The sequence below is a fragment of the Erithacus rubecula genome, assembly GCF_903797595.1.
Source record: "Erithacus rubecula genome assembly, chromosome: 1".
Classification (NCBI taxonomy): Eukaryota; Metazoa; Chordata; class Aves; order Passeriformes; family Muscicapidae; genus Erithacus; species Erithacus rubecula.
Window position 1 is genome coordinate 88,659,469 of NC_136658.1, and position 25,249 is coordinate 88,684,717.

General features: G+C 38.8%; 2 protein-coding genes across 3 annotated transcripts in view; one reads left to right on the forward strand and one right to left on the reverse strand.

Moving 5' to 3' along the window:
• The window catches only part of COL4A1 (collagen type IV alpha 1 chain), a 366,614-nt gene that overhangs the window by 136,328 nt on the left and 205,037 nt on the right, over nt 1-25,249 (forward strand). The window lies entirely within an intron of this gene.
• COL4A2 (collagen type IV alpha 2 chain) overlaps nt 1-25,249 on the reverse strand; it is a 135,121-nt gene that overhangs the window by 19,113 nt on the left and 90,759 nt on the right. For both annotated transcript variants that reach the window (XM_079322730.1, XM_079322729.1), the window contains exons 9-31: nt 24,083-24,118; nt 23,927-23,989; nt 21,660-21,695; nt 20,965-21,006; nt 20,414-20,488; nt 19,267-19,311; nt 18,030-18,092; nt 17,252-17,296; nt 15,196-15,249; nt 14,879-14,945; nt 13,034-13,135; nt 12,477-12,632; nt 11,749-11,841; nt 11,282-11,448; nt 8,746-8,818; nt 8,552-8,658; nt 7,768-7,969; nt 6,954-7,013; nt 6,151-6,213; nt 4,545-4,652; nt 3,136-3,357; nt 842-1,003; nt 214-384 (exon numbers count right to left, since the gene is read on the reverse strand). In XM_079322730.1, the coding sequence (XP_079178856.1) occupies nt 214-384; nt 842-1,003; nt 3,136-3,357; nt 4,545-4,652; nt 6,151-6,213; nt 6,954-7,013; nt 7,768-7,969; nt 8,552-8,658; nt 8,746-8,818; nt 11,282-11,448; nt 11,749-11,841; nt 12,477-12,632; nt 13,034-13,135; nt 14,879-14,945; nt 15,196-15,249; nt 17,252-17,296; nt 18,030-18,092; nt 19,267-19,311; nt 20,414-20,488; nt 20,965-21,006; nt 21,660-21,695; nt 23,927-23,989; nt 24,083-24,118 (2,212 nt within the window). The remainder of the gene's footprint in view (nt 1-213; nt 385-841; nt 1,004-3,135; nt 3,358-4,544; nt 4,653-6,150; nt 6,214-6,953; nt 7,014-7,767; nt 7,970-8,551; nt 8,659-8,745; nt 8,819-11,281; nt 11,449-11,748; nt 11,842-12,476; nt 12,633-13,033; nt 13,136-14,878; nt 14,946-15,195; nt 15,250-17,251; nt 17,297-18,029; nt 18,093-19,266; nt 19,312-20,413; nt 20,489-20,964; nt 21,007-21,659; nt 21,696-23,926; nt 23,990-24,082; nt 24,119-25,249) is intronic.

Sequence of the window (25,249 nt, forward strand, 5' to 3'; positions counted from 1 at the left end):
AATAAAAGAGCCATTGCTTTCCTAAATAGGGCTGCATATCACTGTGCCAAGCCCAACACAAGGCAAAACAGGCAGGAATTTTGTAATATTTTGGAATATATTAGACACATGACCCTAATTCTGCTGTTGTAAATAGGGGGAGACCAGAAGAGAATATGTCTGGTTCATGTCTGCACAAAACAGCTTTAATCAACTACTGTTTTCAGAGCTCACCTTTATCTCCTGGAAAGCCATCCATCCCACGTATGCCAGGGGGACCAGTCACCCCACGTATACCTGGCAATCCTGTGTGACCCGTGTCACCTTTGTCACCAGACAGACCCTTCAGGCCCACGGGCCCAGGAAAACCTTGCTCACCATCTTCTCCCCTAGCACCAGGTGGACCTGGGAGAATAAAAAAGGTTTGGACACAGATGATGATTTCATACAAGACAGCTCAAGAAGGAGAAAACTACTGTCCTGCCAACTTCATATGAAGGGGGAAATTTAGGATTTTTTTCATCAAAGAATTGCAGAAATTATTGTAAAGACAAAGTAGCTCATCAACGTGAACCAGCCTTCGCTATCAGTTTGGTTACACACCCACTTGCAACACGACCTTCCCCTCCTCTTTAATTTAAGATTAAATTAAGATTTCCATAAGCCTACCCTCCTTTGGTGGGTCCCTTCTCCCAGCTGCCAGCAGGCAGTGCTAACCTGACTGGGTTGGTGGCTATAGAAAGAAAAGCAGCTGCTCTGCCTGCAGAGATCATCCCCAAATTTAACTGTCTGCTGTGTAAACTATAGAGTTGCCCTGCCACAGAGGACTGACAAGAGGAATGACACAGGATTTCTTCCTCACCCAGAGGCCCCTGGGAGCCAGGCCCACCATCTGGCCCACGGTTTCCTGGTGGACCAGGGAATCCATGTGTTCCTGGTGTTCCTGGTAATCCCATCAAACCAGGGAGACCCTGTGGTCCTGGATCTCCTTTGGCTCCTGGCAAACCTGGGCTACCATCCGCTCCTAAAAGACCAAAATCATGCATTAGAGAGCATCATGTGTAGAGAACATGTTTTTATATATTTCTTCTGTGTACACCCTAGGATTCCAGGGTTTTTCCTTTGAAACAGAGAAAACAGGAAAAGCAAATTAAAGGACTGGTCTTTAGATTAAAAACAATTGATGTTACCAGCAATTATTTCAATATTTGCATCAGATAGGTTGATTGACTCTTTCAAATGAATGGTAGCTATTTGGCATAATGTGGATATACATGCAGGTCTCTTTCCATTTCAATCCCAGTCTTTCTATTTTAATCTAAATAATTCTGTTATTCCTTATCTTGCTATCACATATATCTTAGTAAGAACTGAATCAAGCAGCTGACTGAACCACTGAAATAATGATATGTATCTTTTATAAAATGTTATAGGCAGGAAAAGTAACATTTAAGACAGATGGTGGAATCTGTCATTGTTTAGAAATTTTCAGGGAGGCTGTTACAAGGCATTGCTTAAGACTGATACAAATTCCTAAGCAAAAAGGCCCTAATTTTGCATGACTTAATGCACTGAGTGAAAAATTATGCCTCTACCATATGCAAGAAAAATAGGTGTTAAGTTTTAAAACATAAATGCCTGCTTTTCATTCAGCTTGGAATAGCAGCAGCATGCAAATAGTACATGGCATTTAAATCCAGGTCAAGTGGATCTCCTTCTTTTTATTCAGGTTTTACATCAGTGTAGGTCCATTGGCTTGACTGTAGTTAAATAAGCTTTATAATAGTGGTCACTTAAAGTGGATTTTCTAAACAACAGCATACAGGCTTTAGTTTGGCATTCTGAGTGAAGTGGTAAAGGTGATATAATGGAATCCCTAGTCATTTCATGTTAATTTAAAATATTCACACTTGTAGAAAAATTTACATGCTATCTGGAGCCATTCTGTCAGAACTTTAAAATAAATCAGTAATCTAAAATAAACCAAGCAGAGAAAAACTAGTAATGCTTTTTATTTTCACTGTATTTTTTACTACTGAAAACTTAGTTCTACAAAAATGCTTATTTTTTGTTTTCAAACACAATTGGATTTTGTCCCCTTTTCAGATGTGTTAGTGATGTTTTCTGCCTTTTCTCAAACTTGTTAAGGGCTACAGAGCTGCTTTCATCCCTTTCCTTCACTCTAGGGCTCTACTGCAGGTGAAACCAGCTCTCCTCACTTCAAATAACTCTGAGAAGATGATGCTCTTCATTATTTATTTTCATCAAAAATCACAAGAAGGATATCCAAAACTAGTTCCTGTGATAAACCTTGCTTTGAGCTAGTCATACAATTACCACTCCTTTCTCAGTTCCACACAGGGGAAGGGGATAATCAGCTATCCTAAATTTAATTATGTGTCCAAATGCAATTGAAACAGTGTAGCAGGATATGATAAATTCCCACATGTGCTTTTGAAAATCCTTCACAGAGTTCAGAGAGTGAAAAAATCAGATTTTGTAGAGAAACTCAGTTTTCTGCAGGGATTTTAGAGTGGTTTTTATGGCCTGTGAAATAACGAACTAAAATGATCACCCTGAAGTTACAATGAATAAGTATATAATATTATATTTTTCTTATTTGTGAGTGCCCAAAGACTGACAAGGTAAAATAGCTCATTAGCAGGTAACCTAAGTCTATGTCCTCTTAGTTAAAATTTACAAATTCAGCACTATTGCAGTGTGCTTATTAGCAAAGCCATGCAATTCCCAGACATCTTTTGGTGTGTGAAAAAATCTCAGTACTATTGCTGTATGTAAGTGAAAAGTCAGGATAATAGCAATACAACCATTCCAGTACATCTGAAAGGGACAAAGATGAGCCAAGTCTGGTTCTCTGTTATCCCACTGTAGCTGATTTCATGTTGAGCAGTGTAAAGGACAGCTGAATATAAACAATGGATCTCCAGAAAGTGTTCAGAGGAGTCAGGCACGTTGGCAACAGCTGATACACAAGTGGAAGGAATGGGAGATGATCAGGCACTGGGAATTGACAGTGAGGACATCAGTACCTCTGACATACCCTGACGAGGTCTCTTGCCACTCTCACATCCCTGCAATTTGGCTGCATTGGTCTGACACTTACACAAGCCTTTCTTTATCTGAAGAAGCTGTTACCTCTGGTTCCTGGTACTCCTTGATCTCCTGGTGCTCCTTTCAAGCCTGGGAAGCCGGGCAGGCCAACATCCCCTCGGGAACCTGGTGCTGCTCCAAAAACGTCACCTGGAAGCCCCTTTGGTCCTGGTGCTCCTGGAGCTCCCGATTTTCCTGTAAGGCCTGGGTGTCCCTGCAGTCCAGGCAGACCATTTGGGCCCCTGTCCCCCCTGGGACCAGTAAAACCTGTAAATAAAACAGGGATTAGGCATCACAGAGTTCACTACAAATGCTGGAGTTCAAACCCCAGATATACCAACACGATGTCCCCATTGCCACAAATAACAAGGTAAAGGCTTCTTGTTGATGAAAAACTGGAGCTGACACAAACATTGGTGAAAGGTAACATGGAAATCTGCAGAGAATTGCTCCCTGTGGCCTGGGAGCCACATGGGAGCCCAAGTTTAGCAATCAGAGCACTCTGTAGAGCTTCCCAGGGGAGACAGAGGTTCATAGTCATGCCCTGTGCTGCACAGAGTTATGTATTATCATCAACACCTTTTATCATCACCCCTTGCCTGCTAACCAGGACATGCATCAGCTCTTCTTCTGCTGTCTCTGTTGCTGCTACAGATGCTGTAGATGAGTCTAGAGAACACTGTCAGGCCATGTGCTGCCTGAGGGCAAAGCACCACCTGGTACCGGATTTGGGAAAGTTTGCATCACTTCAGAATCTTTGAAATCAGATAATTCATAAAAATTTCCAGAGAGCTCATAAATTCAATTGCATCAATGGCTTCTGTAAGGAGGTACAGAAAAAACCCAAACAATTCATTACACATTTCTCACTAAATAAACTTGGTTAACCACAGGGTAGTGGTAGTTTCTGGAGATAATTCCTGTAATTCCTGCAGGACTGACTGATGATTTGTGAACGTACACACCCATTGCAGCTAACATGTGCATGCCACTGCATGGATCACATGTGCATTGGCACACACAGAGGCTCATTTATACTAATGTTGAAAAGAAATAAATGGAAGTACTATTACTATTTTTTTCTTCCTTTCTGTATCATCACTATGAGTATAATGATGGAATAAATATACCTTAATACATATGAGTAAACTTGGAATCCAAAATACGTTGTTATTGAATTTCTTTATGAGAATTTAATGAATTTTTACCATCTCATTTATAATGTCAAACAATATGCAGATTTTAAAAGGTTGGCATGTATGAAATTTTTCATCATTATGGAAGTTGCAAGAAATACTACTGGATTTGAAAAATAGTATTTTGGTCTAATGGCTTATTGGTTCAATGTAGAAGGGAAGATAAGTGAAAATATATCAGGAATCAGATATTTGTGTTTAAGTGACTGCAGTAAAAAAGTCAAAATATCTAAACAATGTCTAATTAATTCAAGATACCTGGAGGACCTGGGAATCCTTCCCGACCTGGATCACCTCGGGTACCATTTAGCCCTGGGTAACCCATTGGACCTGGATCACCTGGGAATCCTCTTGCACCTTTTGCACCTAAATCATATAGAAGAAAGTATGAAAGTGTGATCAGAACTAACAAAACAGAAATGTGCATATAACATAAAAAAAAAAGTAGTAGTAAATATCATCATGGTGTGTTTCTGGATGCAAAGATGAAACTTTGAAAAAAAATTAATGGGGCTATACAGTAGCTCTTTAGAAGTATTCAAGATCCCAAAACATGGACCAAAAATCTAGGTTAAGTGCTTTTACAAACATGAGTTAAGCTGGCTTAAAGACTAATGATATGGAGACTACTAGGGTAAAGATCATTAGTTTCACAGACTTTTGGAGCTTTACAATATTTTGTAAATTAAGGATTTTAGATTAAGGTCAAAAGGCAATGTCAAAAAAGAATGTTCACAGAAATGGGCACAGATGAGATGCTGTAGGAGGAAAAAAAAATCCTTTCCCTGTTAAACTGATCACAGAACAAGAGCAGACTGGTTTAGATAACTAAGAAGCAGAAATGTAAGGCTAAAGGTTAGATCTAATAATCCCTCAAAATGAATGCAAATTAACTAGCCTACTTACTATATTTGTAACATTAGTGGTCTAGAGATTCCCTAGTAAAAGAAAGGATGTGCCTGAAAAAAAAAGGATGTGCCAGTTCTTCTGGAACTGACCTCTTGTTCATACTGATTTTTCTCCTGACAGCTAAAATGATACCTCACTTCCCTGTGATACAGTATTTGACATTTCAGTAAGGGCAAATACTACTGTTTTTTAACATCTCAAAACCTGCAAGCATTTTGTAGGATTCCTTTGTTATGTTTCAAAAATTATATTTTTTTTCCATGCAAGTTCTATTATGTGAGTCTCATTAATTCACTGTATTACGAGATCAAGATTTTTTTGGTAAAGTTCTTTGAAAATAATTCCTGTGGAATGCTTTCTTTCCTACCCTCCCTAGCACTTTGAACTTCATAAGTTCCCAGCTCAGACTTGAAGGTCAACAACATGCTTTAACATTTAAAATCTTGTTGCTTAGCATCAATTACAATCAGAAATTACAGCTCATTTATTCATTACTGAAAGCAAGTTTCTTTCCACCCCTAACTATGACAAACTAAGGAAAATATCACTTGGATTTTGATGCTTTTTTTACTTCAGTTTTCTGAAATTTATCTTATGACAGTGAGAAGGATCTGCACGTGTCAGATGTTCAGTCAGCTCTGAGACCTCAGCACTCTCCCTAGCACTAAACCTGTAGATTCTGTATATTTTTACTAGAGAATAGCAAATGGACAAGGCTCTTTCAAGTGTTTTGTGGCTGACACTCATTGGCAAAGGCAGGCTTAGCCCAGGAATGGTGAAGTCACCAGGGCTGCACACTGCTTAGATCTCTCTGGCAAGGTCAGGTTAATGATGTGTTCTAATGTAATTTCTAAAACTTGCTGTCTTCTAAGGCTCAGTCATAATTGATATGGCAAGATGCCCTTCAAATGCAATGTATGTGGGAAACACAATATGGGTAAAGGCAAAACATCACCTGTGGCTCCTGGCACTCCTGGCCTTCCTTGGGATCCCTTTGGTGGCCTTACACAACCTGCACCTGCAAACAAACAACAAAAAAAGTTAGCTGCACTATATGTGCTCCTATGCTGCCTCTCCATGTCTCTGGTCCTGTAATTGAGACAATTTCATTAAAACAGGTGAAGGAAAATTATCAAGCAAACTTCTAATTTGAAAAGAATTTTTATTTTTCTGGCTCTGGGTGGCATTTTCAGAGGAGCACTCAAGCTGATCTCCACCCCAAAAGCTGCTCTTCTGCCTATTCTTACAGGGGCTGTGGTGGCAGGACCAGCACAGGAAGGATAGTCCAGTCTCATGGATGACTGTATTTTTCAGAATAAGAGAAACACTTTCTTTCCCTATGGATGATTTACACCTGTGATGCAATCAAGTCAATTTTTGTAAAAATCTAAGGGATTTTTCTTATATGTCACATTGCACTGAAAATCTTCACTCAAAATTATTCTTTAAAAGAAGTTGCTAAAATTGTATTGGGCACCTAATTTCTGGTACTGTTTTTATAGATTGCACAGTAATGATACAATAAATCCTCAAGAGTGATGAAATAAAGAATCTCTGAATTGTAGAGCAAAAAGTGCAATAATTTTAGAAAATCTTCAGTTTGATTAATTTAGTTTAGAGCTACATAGAGTATATGCATAGTTATTTGTGACCTAAAGTTCAAATAGTTTACAACAAAGAGCATCCAAAGCAGTCATCAGAAAAAAAGTATCAACCCACAAAAGCTAAAAAGATATTCAAGCCATTTGCATACAGTACCTGACCATATTGGCTCAGTTGCATCTCCTCTAGGAAAGTCTTCAGTGACCTGCCCACAGTCTGTGAGCAAATAATTAGAAAACACAGTTATTTCAAAGAGAAAAATTGCAAAAAAGACAAAAATGTTCTCAATTCTAACCAAAATGCCTTTAAAACCAGCAGATAATATATTCTTCTATGCATCATGCACACATAACACAAATTATTTGCTGTAACATACTGAACACTCTATCCACACATTGATTAGGCTTAAAACCTCTCCTGTCCAACTTAGGAGGCTGTCCCATGCACTGTGTAAGGCTGATGTGCTTGCTTTAGCTTGAATATTCTGCTAGGCTTCTCAAAGTAGAGGAATAAAACTCTGAGCCTGAGCTCTTTTGAACATAGCCATGGCATTGCTATGCTTGGAAGGGACTTGTAAAGCTGCAGAAATACTATGAGGAGCTCTAAAGGGTGGAAACATGATTTTCTCTGGTCAATTAAAAGATTATGTTGGATGGGAAAAATCAGAGAAACCACCTGTGAGATTTTTAATCCCAGGACATTGCTCCATTGCCTCCAGCTGCTTGAAGCATGAAAAATGTTACTTGCTGGCACTAACACATTAATTCATGCTATTTCAATACCTGACATGAAACTACTGGGACTTCTGAAGTACCTCCTTCTTTAAGATTTCTGGTCAATATCAGAATTTCCTTTTACCCTACATAACCTCCACCAAGTTCTCCCTTTTCCACAGGGTGCTGGATAAATGCTGCACCCAACTCAGAGCTGATTTCCCATGGCTCTGATGTAAGACAGTGGTGTCTCTTACCTGGTTGGCCAGGCTCTCCTGGCAGACCTGGCAGACCTGGAGTTCCTGGGCTTCCAGATTGTCCTTGGTCACCTGGAGGACCTCGGAACCCTTTTGGACCAGGAAATCCTTCACCTGGCAGGCCTGCTTCTCCTGGAAAGCCCTTTGGACCTAATTCCCCTGGATAACCAGGATCACCAGGGAAACCTCTGATAGCATCACCCTGTGGGAAGTGGATGGAGGTTGTCACTCCTGACTTTGCTGAGAAACAAATGCAACTCAAACACTTGAACTACTCTCATGAATAACAGCTCATAGGCATTAGTCATTCTAGTCATTCAGGAATTCTTCTTGCAAGATATTTAATTTTTGTCTATACAAGGAAGTTAGAAAATGAACAAAGACTATATGCATAATTTCTAGATAACTACAGTTAAGTGAGTTGCTATCAAGCAATATGATGATACAATGTACATTTTAAGGACACAAAATTGTAGTAAATTTTGCTTTCCTTCAAGACAGTTCTACTAAAGCTATTGTAGTCCAGTCACAAAAAATCTCAGACTATACTAGAAGGAATCACTAATAAACCATTCACTACCACTTTTCAAAGTAAAATGGAAACAAAAATGAAGGATTTTTCTAAAAACTCCGAGAGTAAACCTGATGCTTAATTTATCAATAACCAGCAAACCCAGTCTAGTTTTGCATCATTCTCTGTGCAAGGAGGACAGGCTGGTGATGAGAACCCCTGAGAAATAAGAGCATTGGTAACTGGGTGTGTGTTTGCTGTTTTGCTGCTCACCGGAAGGCCAGGCTGTCCTGGTAAACCATCTAATCCATCTCTGCCTGGGAAACCATCTTCACCTCTGATTCCAGGCAGCCCAGGGTCTCCTCGGATTCCTTTGGTGCCTAAAGAACACCTTCCACTGTGAGATCAATCTTTCATTAATGCTACAAATAATAGGAAAATGCAGGTGATAGGAATTTTCACTCTACCTTTTGTAGTTATGTGTAAAGAGTCTCCTTTTTCTCCTTTCCGTCCAGGAAATCCAGCTGGACCCGAAAATCCCTGGTGTTACACACATTAAAAAAAGCCCAAAACAAACCAGAACTGCTTAAGAAATAAGTATCAAGATTTGCATTGCCACTGTCTTGCTTTAAAAAAAAAGCCACCTTAAATTTTTCTGCTTTCTCCTGTGCAGAACCTTTATTAGTATGTTCTAACTAGGACCAAGGTTTCTATGGCAGGGTAGAGGAGATTTTGCATGAGGATGGATTGGGGCACGTGTGGCTTTCCATGAGTTCTGCAGGTGACTGCTGCTGCAGAACTGCACTGGAGACAACATGGTGAACATGGTGAACTACTAAGAGAAAATGCCCTAAGCAACTTAAAAATTTCCTGCTTAGAAAAAGCAGGAACTTAAAATAGTGCTGAATTACTGTAATAACACTGCACTAATAGCATGCTCTTCACATTGCTATCTTTATGTCCTCAAAATTTAGTTGTTAAGTATATAATACAATTTAGCACAGAGGTATTTTCAAAATACTATACAGATAATTCTAATTTCTCTTTCTCTACAGAAAAAAAATCCTTTTGCTTGGGATAAAGCTTCATTTTCATTAAACTGACATAGATCTCATCAGGATTAATTGTATTTATCATCCACATATGTAGCTTGTTGAACATGCTTAAAGAAGTATGGAGTGATTTTTGCCCCAGAGTATGGATCAAGAATATGTAAGCTATATTGTTTTACTTTTTGAATTTGCTGTGCTGTGTGTGTCCATCTTTATACTTCTCTCTGTTCTACAGTAACTTAAATTCTGGGATGAAGAATCTCAAAAGCAAAAAGCCTTGTAAAACTTGCAGAGTTTTAACTAAAGTACCAAGATTACATTTTGGAAATAATTCTGTCAATTTTTTCATGACTTCTAGAAAGTATAGCTTTCCATAAAAGTATTTTGAATTTTTTGGGAAAAAAAAAAAATATAAATATAAATAATTTTTTTATTTTTATTTTTAAATACAGCCATGACATAGTCAATGTCTAATGAATGGTTTTTTAATTCTAAAAAATCCAAAACTTTAGACAGTTGTGAGTGGGCCTGGTTTATTTTATGTTCAGAAGAGCCTAAAGCATTAACTGAAAACAAGTTTGCTCTGATATCTTTGGACCTTACAATGGTATGTAGTGATAGGAAAAGAGGAATGGTTTTAAACTGAGAGAGAGTAGGTTTAGATTAGATAAAGAAGAAATTCTTTACTGTAAGGGTGGTGAGGCACTGGTACAGACTCAGAAGAGCTGTGGATGCCCCATCCCTGGAAGTGTTCCAGGCCAGGCTGGGTGGGTCCTGAGCAACCTGGTCTAGTGAAGGGTGTTCCATCCCATGGCAGGGGTTTGGAACTGGGGGATCTTTAGGGTCCCTTCCAATCCAAAGCATTCTACAATTCTATGATAAACAAAATCAGTTTTTGGGTCAGTATTACAAAGAACTTATTCTGAAATCTTGAGAGATGTCACTGACTAAAGCCAGTTCTGCCTTTGGGGAGCCACAGTGCAGTTAGCACACCACACAGTACAGCACCTCTATGCATCACTAACAAACAAGCTGTTACAAGCACAGCCCTTTCCTCAGTGTTATTGCACAGTGTTTTTTAGAAATATTGTACTATAAACAAGAACCTTACATTTTATCAGTTTAACATATGCATGCTACAAGCAACAACCCTGGGTTACTGATGGAGCTGTTTTCCTTCTAGATGGTTGGATCACACTCAGTACTACAGCAGGGCAGTGAAAGGATTCTGCTTTCTTCACATAGAAGGTGGACTTTGATTCATTGGGAAATATTTCACTGTCCCCAAAATTTCCTATTTTCAGTTCCATCCTAGCAAGTTTTGGCCTTCAGTATTTTATAGATAACCTCCTGAGAGCTAGTGAAGAAGGGAAGAAGGGAAGAAGGAAGGATGGAAGGAAGGAAGGAAAGGAAAGGAAAGGAAAGGAAAGGAAAGGAAAGGAAAGGAAAGGAAAGGAAAGGAAAGGAAAGGAAAGGAAAGGAAAGGAAAGGAAAGGAAAGGAAAGGAAAGGAAAGGAAAGGAAAGGAAGGAAAGGAAAGGAAAGGAAAGGAAAGGAAAGGAAAGGAAAGGAAAGGAAAGGAAAGGAAAGGAAAGGAAAGGAAAGGAAAGGAAAGGAAAGGAAAGGAAAGGAAAGGAAAGGAAAGGAAAGGAAAGGAAAGGAAAGGAAAGGAAAGGAAAGGAAAGGAAAGGAAAGGAAAGGAAAGGAAAGGAAAGGAAAGGAAAGGAAAGGAAAGGAAAGGAAGAAAGAAAGAAAAGAAAAAGAAAGAAAAGAAAAGAAAAGAAAAGAAAAGAAAAGAAAAGAAAAGAAAAGAAAAGAAAAGAAAAGAAAAGAAAAGAAAAGAAAAGAAAGATTATACTATTAATCATTTTCCCATGGAGAATGGCTTGAGGTTTTGGATTTTTTTCATAGTAGGCATATAAAACTAAGCAATAAAGAAACAACCATCTTACTTTTGCTCCAGGAAAGCCAGGAAGACCATGTGGTCCTTGATCACCAGGTTCTCCTTTCCTTCCAGGCTGGCCAGAGGTTCCTGGAAAGCCAGGAGGGCCACGGGGACCAGTAGGGCCCCTTCTGAGCTCCTCAGTCAAAAGGCATGTTGTGCAATCCCCTTCTTCACCTAGGGGAAAGATTGGAATGAGAAGAAAGAAAGCTCTATCAACAACAAATAGATGTGCAGCTGTATGCATCTTATATATAGACTTGAGAATATTTGAGTAGTTTCTCAAGTACTTGAGAAAATGATTTTTTTTTTTTTCTGACAAGAATCCAACACAGCATTTTTTTTGTCGTGTTAGCCCCAGAACAAATTCATCAGTCCTTATGCACATTATAGTTCAAAAAACCAAGACTGAACATACTGGGCTTTTACATAATGCATAACAGCAGATCATTTATTGAGTTATCTGCTATAACCTACCTTTAGGTCCTTTTTGTCCTCTTGGCCCAGGGAAACCTTGTGTACCAAATCTACCTGGTATTCCCTCTCGTCCTTTTAATCCAAAGAGAGGACCTAGAAGTTTAATTAAATAAAAATATAAATTAATCTACTGTAGATTTACTCTCTTTCTCTTTCATTCCTATTTCTTTGAGCTGCAATGCATTTTCCCGTTTCACCTAATGTCACTTACTGTCTAACCCAGTCTGCTATGATGTACTCCCTTCTCTCTTCCTCTCTCCGTTTTCTGACAGCTTTTCACACTCATCCTCAGTAACTTCCACCTGCTGTGCCAGACAAGCCTTGCCATTCTTTGTTCTAACACTGAATTCCTCCTCTCAGCCCAACCTACTCTGCATTAGCACTGCTCTGGATCACCTCCTGCACACCCTTTTCTTCATTCTTTCAAATGTTGCCATGACTGTCTAAAAATCATGCAAACCTTTTCTTCACTGATGAGTGTACATCTCTGCATGTTCTCCCCACCTCTCATTTCCATTTAATTTAATTTAATTTAATTTAATTTAATTTAATTTCATTTCATTTCATTTCATTTCATTTCATTTCATATTTCATTTCATTTCATTTCATTTCATTTCATTTCATTTCATTTCATTCTGTCAATGTCTCTCATTGCCCTGCCCACAGCTGTCTTTAAAATAATCAAAGATGTTCCTGTGAGTTCTCATCATCTCTGGTTTTGCACTTACCAGGGATTCCAACAGGACCGGGTGGACCAGGAATTCCTGGTGAGCCGTCCTTACCCGGAAGCCCAGGTGGTCCAGCAAAATAAGCAGGAGATCCTATTTCACCCTTTTCACCTTTTGGCCCCATTTCTCCAGGTAAGCCTGGCCTATCCCCATCCCCTGAAACAGAACCAGGGAAGAAGTTCAAAACAATTTCTTAACAGTGTTGCCCAAAGAGCTGTGATGTAACAGAAGAGAAAGTTCATACAACTGCATCTAACATGAAAGGAAAAATGGACATATTTAGCATGGAGCAAAAATGGTAGCTGCACTTTTGACCTGAGTAAATCAATAGCAGTAAAACAGAAACAAGGCTCTGTCATTGTCTCAATTTCAGTAGTTTTGCAAGAGTCCCATTGGAAAATGCTCCTCTTGCTCTTTGCCCCCCCCCCCCCAGTTATTATATACTACTCTGTATTGTGTATCACATGATCAGCATAAAAATTTTCCCCTCTGTGACCCTGTATCAGTCAAACTCCCTCTAAAGTTAAGGTGCTAAAGAGGTATTGCTGGGGTATTACCATCAGAAAACCCAGGAAGACCAGGCAATCCACGATCTCCCTCATCTCCTCGGTCTCCTGGCAGTCCAGAAGCTCCAGGGTAGCCTGGATCACCTCTTGCACCTGAAAGATATTCCCAGTTCCAGAAAATATGTTAGTGTAGTGCTGCTCTTTGTAAAAATGCGAATATTAGAATCTTCAATTGGAGTAGTAGAGTTCACAATAGCTTTAAAATGGACTGACAGGAATGGTGGGGAGCCACCAAGCCCAGAAGAAGGATAGTATCTTTCAGCTTTTACTAATATGCAGCCAGAGTTATATTGCTCCTGGGAAGCACAGAAGAGCAGCTCTCCTCAGAGAGCTCCTCTTTCTCCTATAGAAAGTTTCTACTGTCACAGATGTGTGATATGTGAGCTTTCCTCTGATTCCTACTACCAAAAGCATCAGCCTGGGTCCAGCTATTGCCTGCAGAAAGTATCGTGCTCTTCTCAAAGATTAGTGATAGCAGAGGACATGTGCTGTGCTCAGCCCCTTGCCTGCTTCTTTCTCTCTCTACACAGTCCCTACTGCTTCTAAAAGGTTGGCAGAGTATTCAGGGTGATTTGACCAATGTTTTGGGCCTCTTGCCCCCTTTCTCTGGGAGGAAGGGAACCATTCACTGCTAGTCTCTCTGGCTTTCAACAAGACTAGTAAACTCCGTGGGATGAGGACAAAGGCCAAGGCAATGGCATGTGATCACTCTTGCTGTTTGCTGGCACCTTCCCTTGAATAGTTTTGGCCTTGGCAAACTGCTATCACCTTTTATGTGTTTCTAGTCTACCCTTGAAGAGCCACCAGAGCTCTGCAGAACAGCTGACACTGGGTGCTGCAAGCTTAACGAAAAGATCACAGTGAAAATTTGTCAATTTAAAAAAGGAAAAAAAAAATTCTTATATTCCTCAAGGCTTTTTAAATGTGTGGGGTTTTTTTCTTTTTCTCTTTTTCTCTTTTTCTCTTTTTCTCTTTTTCTCTTTCTTTCTTTCTTTCTTTCTTTCTTTCTTTCTTTCTTTCTTTCTTTCTTTCTTTCTTTCTTTCTTTCTTTCTTTCTTTCTTTCTTTCTTTCTTTCTTTCTTTCTTTTCTTTCTTTCTTTCTTTCTTTCTTTCTTTCTTCTTTCTTTCTTTCTTTCTTTCTTTCTTTCTTTCTTTCTTTCTTTCTTTCTTTCTTTCTTTCTTTCTTTCTTTCTTTCTTCTTTCTTTCTCTTTCTTTCTTTCTTTCTTTCTTCTTTCTCTCTTTCTCTCTTTCTCTCTTTCTCTCTTTCTCTCTTTCTCTCTTTCTCTCTTTCTCTCTTTCTCTCTTTCTCTCTTTCTCTCTTTCTCTCTTTCTCTCTTTCTCTCTTTCTCTCTTTCTCTCTTTCTCTCTTTCTCTCTTTCTCTTCTTTCTCTTTTTTCTCTTCTTTCTCTTCTTTCTTTCTTTCTTTCTTTCTTTCTTTCTTTCTTTCTTTCTTTCTTTCTTTCTTTCTTTCTTTCTTTCTTTCTTTCTTTCTTTCTTTCTTTCTTTCTTTCTTTCTCTTTCTTTCTCTCTTTCTCTCTTTCTTTCCCCCTTTCACTGTACAACAAAGTCACACGATTTTTTGCTTGCTTCTCCTCTGTGGATACAGGCATGCATGGAAGCCTTTTGTATAGCAATCCAGTTTCAGTGGGAGAGACCAAGAAACCACCTGCCTGCAAAAAGGTGATTAGGGCACTCTCTTGGAAGGCAATTACAGCTTTTGGAACACTTTAGCAAACTTTTTTTTAAGGAGTTGAATTCTCAGAATGTCATGCTTTTGATCTATGCAGAAGGTAGTAAACCAGCTAAGATAAACAATCTAAGCAAAGAAGATGTACCTTTCCTTGGGATGCGGGAAGGAAAATAGGAATCTGGCCCTGGAGGACCCATCTCGCCCAGCTCCCCCTGTCAACAGAAGTTGAAATATCATACCCAAGCACATTATTATAGAGAATTTATTTTAAAATGGAAAGGTATGTCCATGAAACACAAAACCCCAAACTACCAAAGGTACTGACATGATATTTAAGAAACCTCTAAGATGTCAAATTAACAAACCACATAGCAGGTTCTACAATGACATGATGACAGAAAAGGAAAGAAGGCAAAATGACATCTGGCTTATTGCTTCTAGCAAATGAAAGTAAAGCAGTACCTTGCTTCCTCTGAGACCAGGGCCACCAGGTGGACCATCAAATCCTGGAAAACCCTGTAATATACATAAAAATGATTGACCTTCCTTTACCAAAGAGAGACTAAAATTATTTGGTCTGTAGCAATTCCTGTAACACCAATTAGGTTCCTTGTCATTTGATGTCCCAGCTCTTGGACAAAGCCTAGCTCTTGCCAAAGGCCAGAGGGATCTGCTGTGCTGCAGGCTCTGTCAGCCCTGGCAGTGGTGCAGATGGAAGGAGCACCTACACTCACACCATTCCATGGATGCTGCAGGGTGCAGGAGGAGGAAAGGGGATGCTCTCCATGCCAGCTGACCCTGAGACACAGGGGCCAGACCACACCAGCTTGCTGCTTGAAAACTGAATAAGTCAGAATCATTAAAACTAGGCATATTTTCACTGGACTGGAAACAGTGAGCAGTGAGATAGCTCTGAAATGCACAGGTCCTTTTTGTTCCTTTCCAGGTGGCTGGAGACTGTTTGGCTGAAGAAGAGCTGAATGAGAAGAACTCAGAAGCAACCAGATTTCAGAGATGCTGATGAGATGAGATCATCTCTTTTGTGTGTTTTATTCAGCTCTTCGACTACTTTTGTTCTCTACAGAAAATGTTTATGGGTACTCTGGAAAGAGACTGGTGTTAAAAAGGTGTGCTTTTAGTAGAAAACAATGTCTATCACTACCTGATGTCAAGTAACACGGTTTTCCTGAAACCAGTAGTTTTGCATAATTCACACTTATAATTAGATTATTAGTTTTTTAAATCTCAGCATCTCTCAAGTTTCACAGTGAGTACAACTATTTTACAACCAGCTCTGTAAGTCATTATTGAAGTAGTTTTGAAGCACTAAAAGTACCACAGCTCCCAAAAAGATGCCACAAACCCGATCATATTTCAGAGACTTTTCCATAATGGCAAGTGTACATCACACCATTGACAAAAGAGCTTTTTGATTATCAGTGTAAAATCTCTTTACACTAGGTGGAGCTGGTGGTCTAAAAGCAAAGCCAGCAGCTTTCTACTTAACTGCAACTTCATCTGTGTGCTGGCAGGACTTAATCATCCTTCTTTCTTTCTTTCTAGAGAATAAAATTACTCAAAAATCAACAAAAAGGATGTTGTGAATAGCACATAGAGTAGGGGGTCCCCTTTCACATACACATTATACAATGATAGTCCATCCAAACCAATGTACCTTCTGTTAAAATTATTGCCAAGAATCATCCTCAAAAAAGATCAGGCACTGCTCTCATCTGACTGGAGCATGAACCCATGTTAAGGTCACCCAGGGGGCTTTAATGGGTTTTGCACGAGCCTCTTCATGTATGTATTACTAACAGCATTTCCCTTCCACACCACCAGGACTGAGTAGCTGTGCAAATGGTTTTTTTCAGATTTTGTGAACTTTCATGTCCCATGTGTTTCATGTTATTATTGTTATGCCTTGGTGGCAGGACAAATCTTTAAACAACTAAAGATGGCAAAGCGTGGAAAAATTGTGCATCCCACAGCTATTTACCTCATGGAAGTGATTTCTAATGCTGACTGAAGAAGCCTTTTTCTGAGACCAAACAGAAAGTCTCTGTCTGACAGAATGCTATTTTAAATATTTGGGTGTGTTTCCATGGGGACAGAGATTTAAGTGGTATATTTATCAGTTTCCATCGCTTCTCCCTTTGTGATATCCAAGATAACAGTACATCTGCAGAAAGCTATTCAAAAAAGTTTCTGCTTGTGGCAAGAAAATTACAGAAATCATAATCACAGTAATTAGAACAATAAAAATGACACCTCCCTGTAGATGCTCTCAAAAGATGCTCATGGTTTAAGCTAAACCAGACTTTAATCATACGGTAGTTTTTTTTCTCATTGAGGAGAAAAATAACTGACCCAAAATTATAATGATGGATGAACCCAGATGATATTTGTTAGACTACAGCTAGTGTAATTGCAGGCAGAATTTCTCGTCCACAGTTTACTTTTCAGACAGACTGTCGACATATGTGTTAGAAACAGCAGTCTTGTATGAAATACTCACTCTTTCTCCACTGAGTCCTGGAAAACCAGTGATGCCAGGCAGTCCCTATGAAGGTACAATAAAATTAACAAAATAAAATGGCAAAGAATCTTTATTATTAATTAGATAAAATAAATCTAACAGCTTGAAACTCTAAAAGTTGCACTTCAGATTTGTTTTCAACTAGATTTTTGTATGGTGCAAACAGTACAAGTCTGAAATCTATTACGGTATTTTCTTTTTTCTCACTTAATCAATTGTAAATTGACCACAAAGATTTACGATGATTCAGATTTTTTAAAAAAAATGTATTCTCAGTGCTGTTCTTACTCCATTTAAGCACTCCAGAAACACTGCCCCAAAACAGTCATAGATGCTACAAGGAAGCATTTGGATTGACTTTTGTTTGAGTGCACCAGTAAGTGGAGTCAGACTCGTGTTTGTTAACCATGGTCTGCAGAGAGCTCAGATGGGAGCAGAGGAGCTCAGTCTGTGCTGAGGACCAGGACAGCAGCTGTGCTGAGCTGACAGTGAGCACAGCCTCAGGTGAGAGGTGCACAGAGATTCCCAGTGATGGCACAGGCACACCCTGCCATTCTCTGGCACACCTGGGGGCCTCCTCCCACCCCCATTTCAAAACAGCCTTTTCACTTTCTGCTGTTCTGAGCTGGCCAAACCTACTGATCTGAAGGACTGTAATTTCTATGATTTGTTCATCTGTGTTTTGTTCCAGAAAGAGAACTCCCAGCTCAGATCCACACGTCCAGCTGAGTGAATTCTACCCTTAAAAGTGACTCACCCTTTGTCCTGGGTAGCCCATTACCCCTTCTTCACCTTTTTCGAGAGGAAAGAGGAGTACACCCTAGGAAAGATTGCACATCAGTTAATGTATTTCTTCATTATGTGCAAAAAAATTGCAACACTGTTTTATGGAAGCTAAACAGGAAGAAAGCATCATTATAACACAAGGGTAATCTAATAATAGCTGCATGTGAAAGAACTGTTGTCCTTAAAATTAAGTGTAACATGCTTGCTTCACTGCAATAGCAGGAGCAGGTCAATAGAGAGAGGACAGTGTCCCCCTCCTATTATCTCCTTTATTTCTTCTGTGTCTGCAGCTCTGAAGAAGAGCCAGAGTAGTTATTCAGCTGCACAACCAATTAAGCAGCTCATCTTATGCCCAAACTTCAGAGAGCTATTTGGCAAATACAGGCATGCTGCTATCCATCATGCTATAGAAAACAAAAGAAGCTACATTCATATCTACAGGTTTTTTTTTCTACATCCACAGTTTTCCTAATGAGTAAAAAAAAATCCTAGATGTGTAAAATATGACCAGCAGCTGAAGAGCTGATTAGCAACCACACATGGAGGGCATCAACAATGTGACCTTCTCCCATAACCCTGTGGAGCTGCTGACCAGACCATCTGAGAAAATAAAGCTCTTCAAAATGCTCACTGAGGCATCCCTGCTTGGTAAAGACTGTTTTTTAAACCATCTGGGAAGTCAAAAGGAACCACTCGATGGCAAAGCTATTTAGTCAGTCTAGAGGTTGTCTGTGAGTTATAACTAAACCATGTTCAGTCAAGCTGGGTTGACAGCTTTACAAATTACAGCAACATATGGGATTACTGCCCACTTACTCAACAGATCTAAAAAAACATGAGACAAATGTCTGTATGTGTTTGACAGCAGGCTAAAAAGAATTAAAAAGTATTCCAGATATTCTTATTTAATGAAATACAGTCAAATTTTAAAACATAGATCAGAAGAACAAGTACAGAGATTTATTAATAATTAAAACTAAAATTAAAAATGTTTGAGAGAAAATCTTATTTCAGTAAACCAGTAAGAGAACAACTGATTGTGCTGTAGAGTTATTACACATCAAGTTGTTTATTTTTTCTGAAGTATTAGAACTGGTGTCTTTGCTTATAACATATATATATTGTTCCATATCTATATTGCATCACATTAGTGAAGAGCACACAAACAAATATTATTATTTGACTTTGTTCTTCTCCACATGACTTACTGGAATTCCAGTTTCCCCTCTTGGTCCAGGGTCTCCTCTTTCACCCTAACAATAAAGAAATAGTATTCAGATAGGTTTGGCATTCCCATTTACATTTCAATAACTTTAATACAACACAAAATGACTGATAAAGTGAAAAAACACTACTCTTGTGCTGTTCTTTATTCATTCACTTCTCATATGAAATGAATGCTTTCATAAGTTCCTGAAGTTGCTTTAAAAGAAATATTTGATAATTTTTTCTGAAAAGGTCCCTAGGAATGTGAATGCTCAGCTCTTTCCAGGCTTGTTCAGGAGATATATGGATGGTGAGTGCCTAAGTAATGCCTATGAATAAATCACACACTCCTATTTTTACCTACTGATTATCTATGAATTATTTGATCAGGAGCTCCTGCTAGGGTGAGACAAATCATAGCCTAAATTCCACTCTCTATATTGATGATATCTCCATTGAATATAACAACTCTTCAGGTTAAGTAGCTCACATATGGGTGTCTCTGCTTAGTCATGAAAATCTCAGCATGTATGTTATTTAGGGTAAACTGCAGAGTATTAAAGGGGTTTTTAGATCTTCTAGTATCATAGCAATTTACTCATCTTACTGCAGAAATTGTATGAGCCATGTAATGTTCCTCACTTCAAATATGGGATGAAAAATAACTGGCCTGGAGGTTGGTGTCTGATACAGAAAATACACATACAGGGAATGACTGCCTCTGCTCCCAGTAAGAAGCAACAGATGAGAATAAACAGCATCTTGCATGTGGGGATTTCTCCAATATGTATGAATAAGTCTATGTATATAACTATCTGCATCACATAGATAAGTTATCAAAACAAACACAGCAATGGCTCCTCAGCAGGCATTTCTGCTGAGATCTGAGTGATGGCCAGTAGTTGGATGCTTAAACAAAGTTTGCCAAAGGTACCTCTAAACTTGAGAAATACCTTCTGAATTACTTAAGCCACCATAGTGTCAATAAATACTGTATGATCCAAGTTTGTGAAACCAGCAGATTTCTCCTGTGATATAGTAAAGTCTTTTAAGTTCTGTATGTTAAAGCACCTTTGTACAATATCTTAGTTTTCACAGCGCAAAACTCTTAGTTCCTTGTTTATTTCAGAAAAATGCTCTCTTAAATACCTTGTGTTTGTCAGAGGGGACACCCATCAGTTCTCTTGTAGGAAGCCCAGGTAGACCTGGAGGACCTGGGGAGCCCTGCAGGAAAAACAGGAAGGAACATTTACTGACAGCTCCAATACCTGGTCAAGCTATTGATCAGCAGAGGCTTGAGGACACTGCAATCAAAGGAGCACCACAGGTCTGTCCCTGCTGGGAGTATGGCTCTCAACCATATGCAACATACCAAATAAATTTATAGAAAGATATATTAATTTTGTGCTGGATTAACATACAGCAATACTTGCTCTTGCCCTGTGTATTTCCAGAACAACAGCTAAGATTATTGCATTACATTAAGTAGCCTGGCTTTATAAATTTCAGAAGTACTACCTCTGTGTCAGTGTAAATGAGAGACAGAGAGACCTAGACACAGACCTATAATTCATTTTTCTCCTATAATTACATAATGCAATTGCAAATGAAGATAGTATTTAAAATACATTCATTTATAAATAGCAGATAACATCCACCTGCCCTTTGGTAGTGATACTAATACATTAGTTTTCCTTTACCTGTTCACCTTTTTCTCCATAGAAGCCAAGGCCCCTGTTGCCCTGCAAAAGCAAAAGGTCCATGTTTACCAAGCGTACAACTCTAATCTAGTCCCAAATTCAAATTTAAACATACATAAAGGCTTTTTCAGGCTTACAAGTCTGTATGACACCACTGAAAAACTGCAAGTAAATAATAGTCTAAGTTTACCTTGAAGTATTTTTATAGATTTAGAAGTAATTTTACAGACCCAAACTTTTAGAAAGACAAATTCTATTTAAAGTGTCATGCTACCAGTTCTTTGAGTCATCCACTGAGTAATGCAATGAAAAGATCAAGCATTTCTTATGCAAGATTTTTAATAGCCTTGAATGCTAAATAAAAACACCTAAATGGGCTGGAACAATGAACTCATATATTTTTTTAACGTGGAAATAAAATTGAATATTGTGAATACTGCAAGGATTCTCTGTTCATGGGAAGCTACTGTGACTACAGTAGTAAATTAAATCTGGCTGTAGAACAGGTTTAATCTTTTCAGGGTAGGTGATCCCAGTGTAAGATTAACTTTCCATGGTATGCAGCCAACACAGAAAGTCTTGTGCTAAACAGCCTTTGGTGCAGCCCGTGGCTCTTTATTTTAATGCCTTCAAGTAGGTCTTGGACAAACCTCAGCAACACAAAATCAACATTAATGACTGACACAAAGACTTACTTGTGGTCCTGGGGGCCCTGGGGGTCCTGGTGGTCCCTGGAGAAGCACAATAGGGGAGAGCAAGTTACTTGTTGCTTTGGAATCAATGCATGCAGGAGGTTAGTTACTCTGTCTGAAACCTAAGTATATATATTTAGCAGGAAGTGCATTCCCCAGCATCCCATGTGCTATTGTCACTATATTAGCTGTATTTACTATTCTGAAAAATACCTGCCTAGGTCACACTGTAACCTCTCTGAACAGAATGACAGTTACCCAGCCTAACTCTAACAAAAATCCATTTCTCAAGTAATAAGAACTTGTGCTTTTGGATCCTGACTAAGCAACATTTTAAGCTCATACCTGAATTAAGCACATCTTTAAGTGCTTCACTGGGCTGCAGTTTTGGTATTGTATTGGTCTGTAAGGGGGCTGAACTACCACATACATCTCAGATTAACTGTTTGGGATTGTACAGAATGAAATCAAAGGAAGATGGTGGCAAATGAAACTGAAACAGGAAATATATCTGCCAAAGGCTTATATGAGGTAGGAAAGCCATTAATTGAAGAGATAATCTCCCTTTTTTCGGTCAGCTGTGGTGGTTAACAGGCTCCAAAGGGCTCTACACATTAGAAACTGTCAAATGATGGAAAGCTGGGGTGAATAAGAAGCATGACTGTTCAGCTCATGGTGAATGAGTGACAGGGAAAGGAGAGAAGGCTGCAGATGGAACTGTCACCTACTGAGCCCTGAAGGGGATCTTAGCTGCATGATGCAAAATCAAGCCTAAGCTGCAAGCAAAAGATAGCAACATTCAGGTGAGATCTGAACTCTTCAGACACCTCTGCCTTGCTATGTACCTTTATGTGCACAAACACTAGACATGCTCTGAAAAAAATACTGCTTTTGAATCACTTTTGGTAATTTGTGAGCTGCTGCCTAATGTACTGGGCAGATGCAGTGCACAGGGAATCCCTCACCTGGGGAGGCTGCAGGGACTGGGGGAGCCCTGCCTGCCCCCTGCACTACCCAGCACTCAGAGAAATGCAGTGATGCAGCTCAGACCTCTGAAAGTGCTCCTGGATCTCTCTCACAGGTCAGCCACAGCTTCAGAGGCAGTAAACAAAGTCTTTTATTTATTTTACTATATGTATTTTTCTCAAAAGAGATGCTGCCAGTATGGTAACCACAGTAGTTGTGGGGCCTTCCCAAGACAGGGGCTCCAAAAATACACGGTTCACAGCACTCCTAATATCCAAGTGAGAGCACTGGGAATATGAGTCACTGTAGGCTGGGCTCCTGTGTGAAACTCATGAACTTCTGTGGGTTTGCTCCAAAGAAAGAGCAAGTGAAGGACTGATTTCCTTTCAGGAGGACTGGTGAGAAAGAAAAGGTGCAGTTTACTCCAGGTTATAAAACAGACCAGTGCAGATAATTAACTTTGAAAGGCTTAGCATGCTGGGGATTTAGAGGTTTTTTTAGTTAGTTAGTTTGATTGGTTGGTTGGTTGGTTGGTTGGTTGGTTGGTTTGGGTTTTTTGGGAGTGGGAGGAGGATGGGTGCCCCTGAAGACAGTTATGGAGGCTGTGAGTGAGAAGCCCTGAATTAGGTTTTTTTTCCCCTCAGATCAGGTATGTAAAGCAGGTCCAAAGAAAATTTTGACAAAACAACGAAAAAGAGCAAATGATTCAAAGTTGTGTTACATGAAAATAAAAGAATCTTAAAGAAAATTAAATCTATTGAATTGAATATCTGCGTCTCACCCATAAAGCTATTAACCATGAAAATAAGAAATGTGGAAATTGTATCTGCAGAGAACAGAGTCTTCTCAAAGAATTATACCACAAGAGTTGAAAACATCAATGCTGTAAATGACTATTTTGGAAAATAATCATGGAAAAATTGTTTAAAAATAAAATTGCACTCTAAATACCATTCAATCTCCTCTGGGAAGTACAGAGAGCTAATATACATATCTTTATGAGCAGAAAAGATAACATCTTTAAGGCATTATATTTCTGATAATTCAGTGTAGGGAGATGTTCCAAGGAGGTTAAAAATATACAATATGAATCAAAAGCCTCTGACAGCACAAGGCAAAAACCCCTTTACCTCTTCTTGCAATATTCATCTCTCAGTGTCTCACAGAGCTTTTTAAAAGGTTTTATGTCCATTGACACCTTCTTGCTATTTCTAACCTAGGTTACAATCCAACATCATGGAACTTCCTGAGATAATTCTTTTGTTTGCTTAATTTTCTAGAGAACATAATTTAAATATACTTACTGGTCTTCCTCGCTGTCCTCTTGGACCAACAGGTCCTTGAATACCCAGCGTACCTGGAGGTCCCTTTAAATAAAAAAATCCACCAGCTGTCAATAAATGGTGTTCTGAAGTTAGTTACTGTTGACACTTTATCACATCCACTGTAACAGTACTTACTGGAAAACCAATGAACCCTGAATCCCCAGGATCTCCCTAAAAAACCAAAAAAACACAAAGAAGTAAAAAATGGAATAAGTTCTATATACAAAATAGGATAAAACCTTTTTGCTGCTCATTATTTTTTTTCTCATTCAAACAACTAATTATAGCATGCAATGCTACTCAAACCCTTCCATACAGATGGATTCCAGAGATGTTGAGATAACTGAATGTGGGCCACACAGATTTTATAGCTCATAGATATGGTGTAGTTGCATGCAGTAGAGGAGCAGGGTACAAACTTGGCTAGTGAAGTCAGGGATTCAAACTACAAGGCTGAACTATACAAAAGACCACACTGATTTTTTTTGTTGAAAAATCCTATCTAACCAGTGGCTTAATTAGGGCTATAACCCTAGCTGAAATGTCCAAGCTCTTTTTTTGTGAGTTGCATGGGAATTACTGAATCATTTTGATTCTCTTCTGAGTCACTAAAAGCATTTGGAACATACTGTTTTCAGTGACCACATATTTTAACTTCAGTACATGCTGAAATGTTTTTGGAAATTAGATCCAAAAATGTTCTAGCCCAAAGACCTTTCAACACACATAAATAATGTGTTATTCAGTCCAAACACCTTCAATCATTTTGAGTAGCATCTTAACTACCTAGTTAATTTGGGTTTAGTTAACAGAATAATTTGTGGAACAAAGTACTTTCTGAAATGAATACAGGTGTCAGTATCCATCCTTGGCCAAAATACAGTTGAGCATTTCTTAAACATTACTTAATCACTCCTGATCACTAACACTGCAGATCTGAAGATTTTCTAGAAGTAAAATAAATTTCCATAAAAAATACAGGCAACTTTCAAATATGTCAAGAGAAATACCTATTTTGGCACTTACTGCTGGCACAAAATACACACAAACAATGCCAGCAGATCCCTTCTGTGCTGAGTATAGCTGTAGCTTTAGATCAGCCATGAGTTATACTCTACATGGGATGTAATCTCTTATCTACCTCTTATACCTTCAAATTATGAAAAATTACATATATATGAGAAAAAGATGCAAGTGAGTACAAAAAAAGTTTTAAGGATTAGAGACAACAAAAACAGCTATTGCAGTACCTGGAGTTTACTAAATACCTAAACAAAATATTGAAGGATATTTTATCCTAAG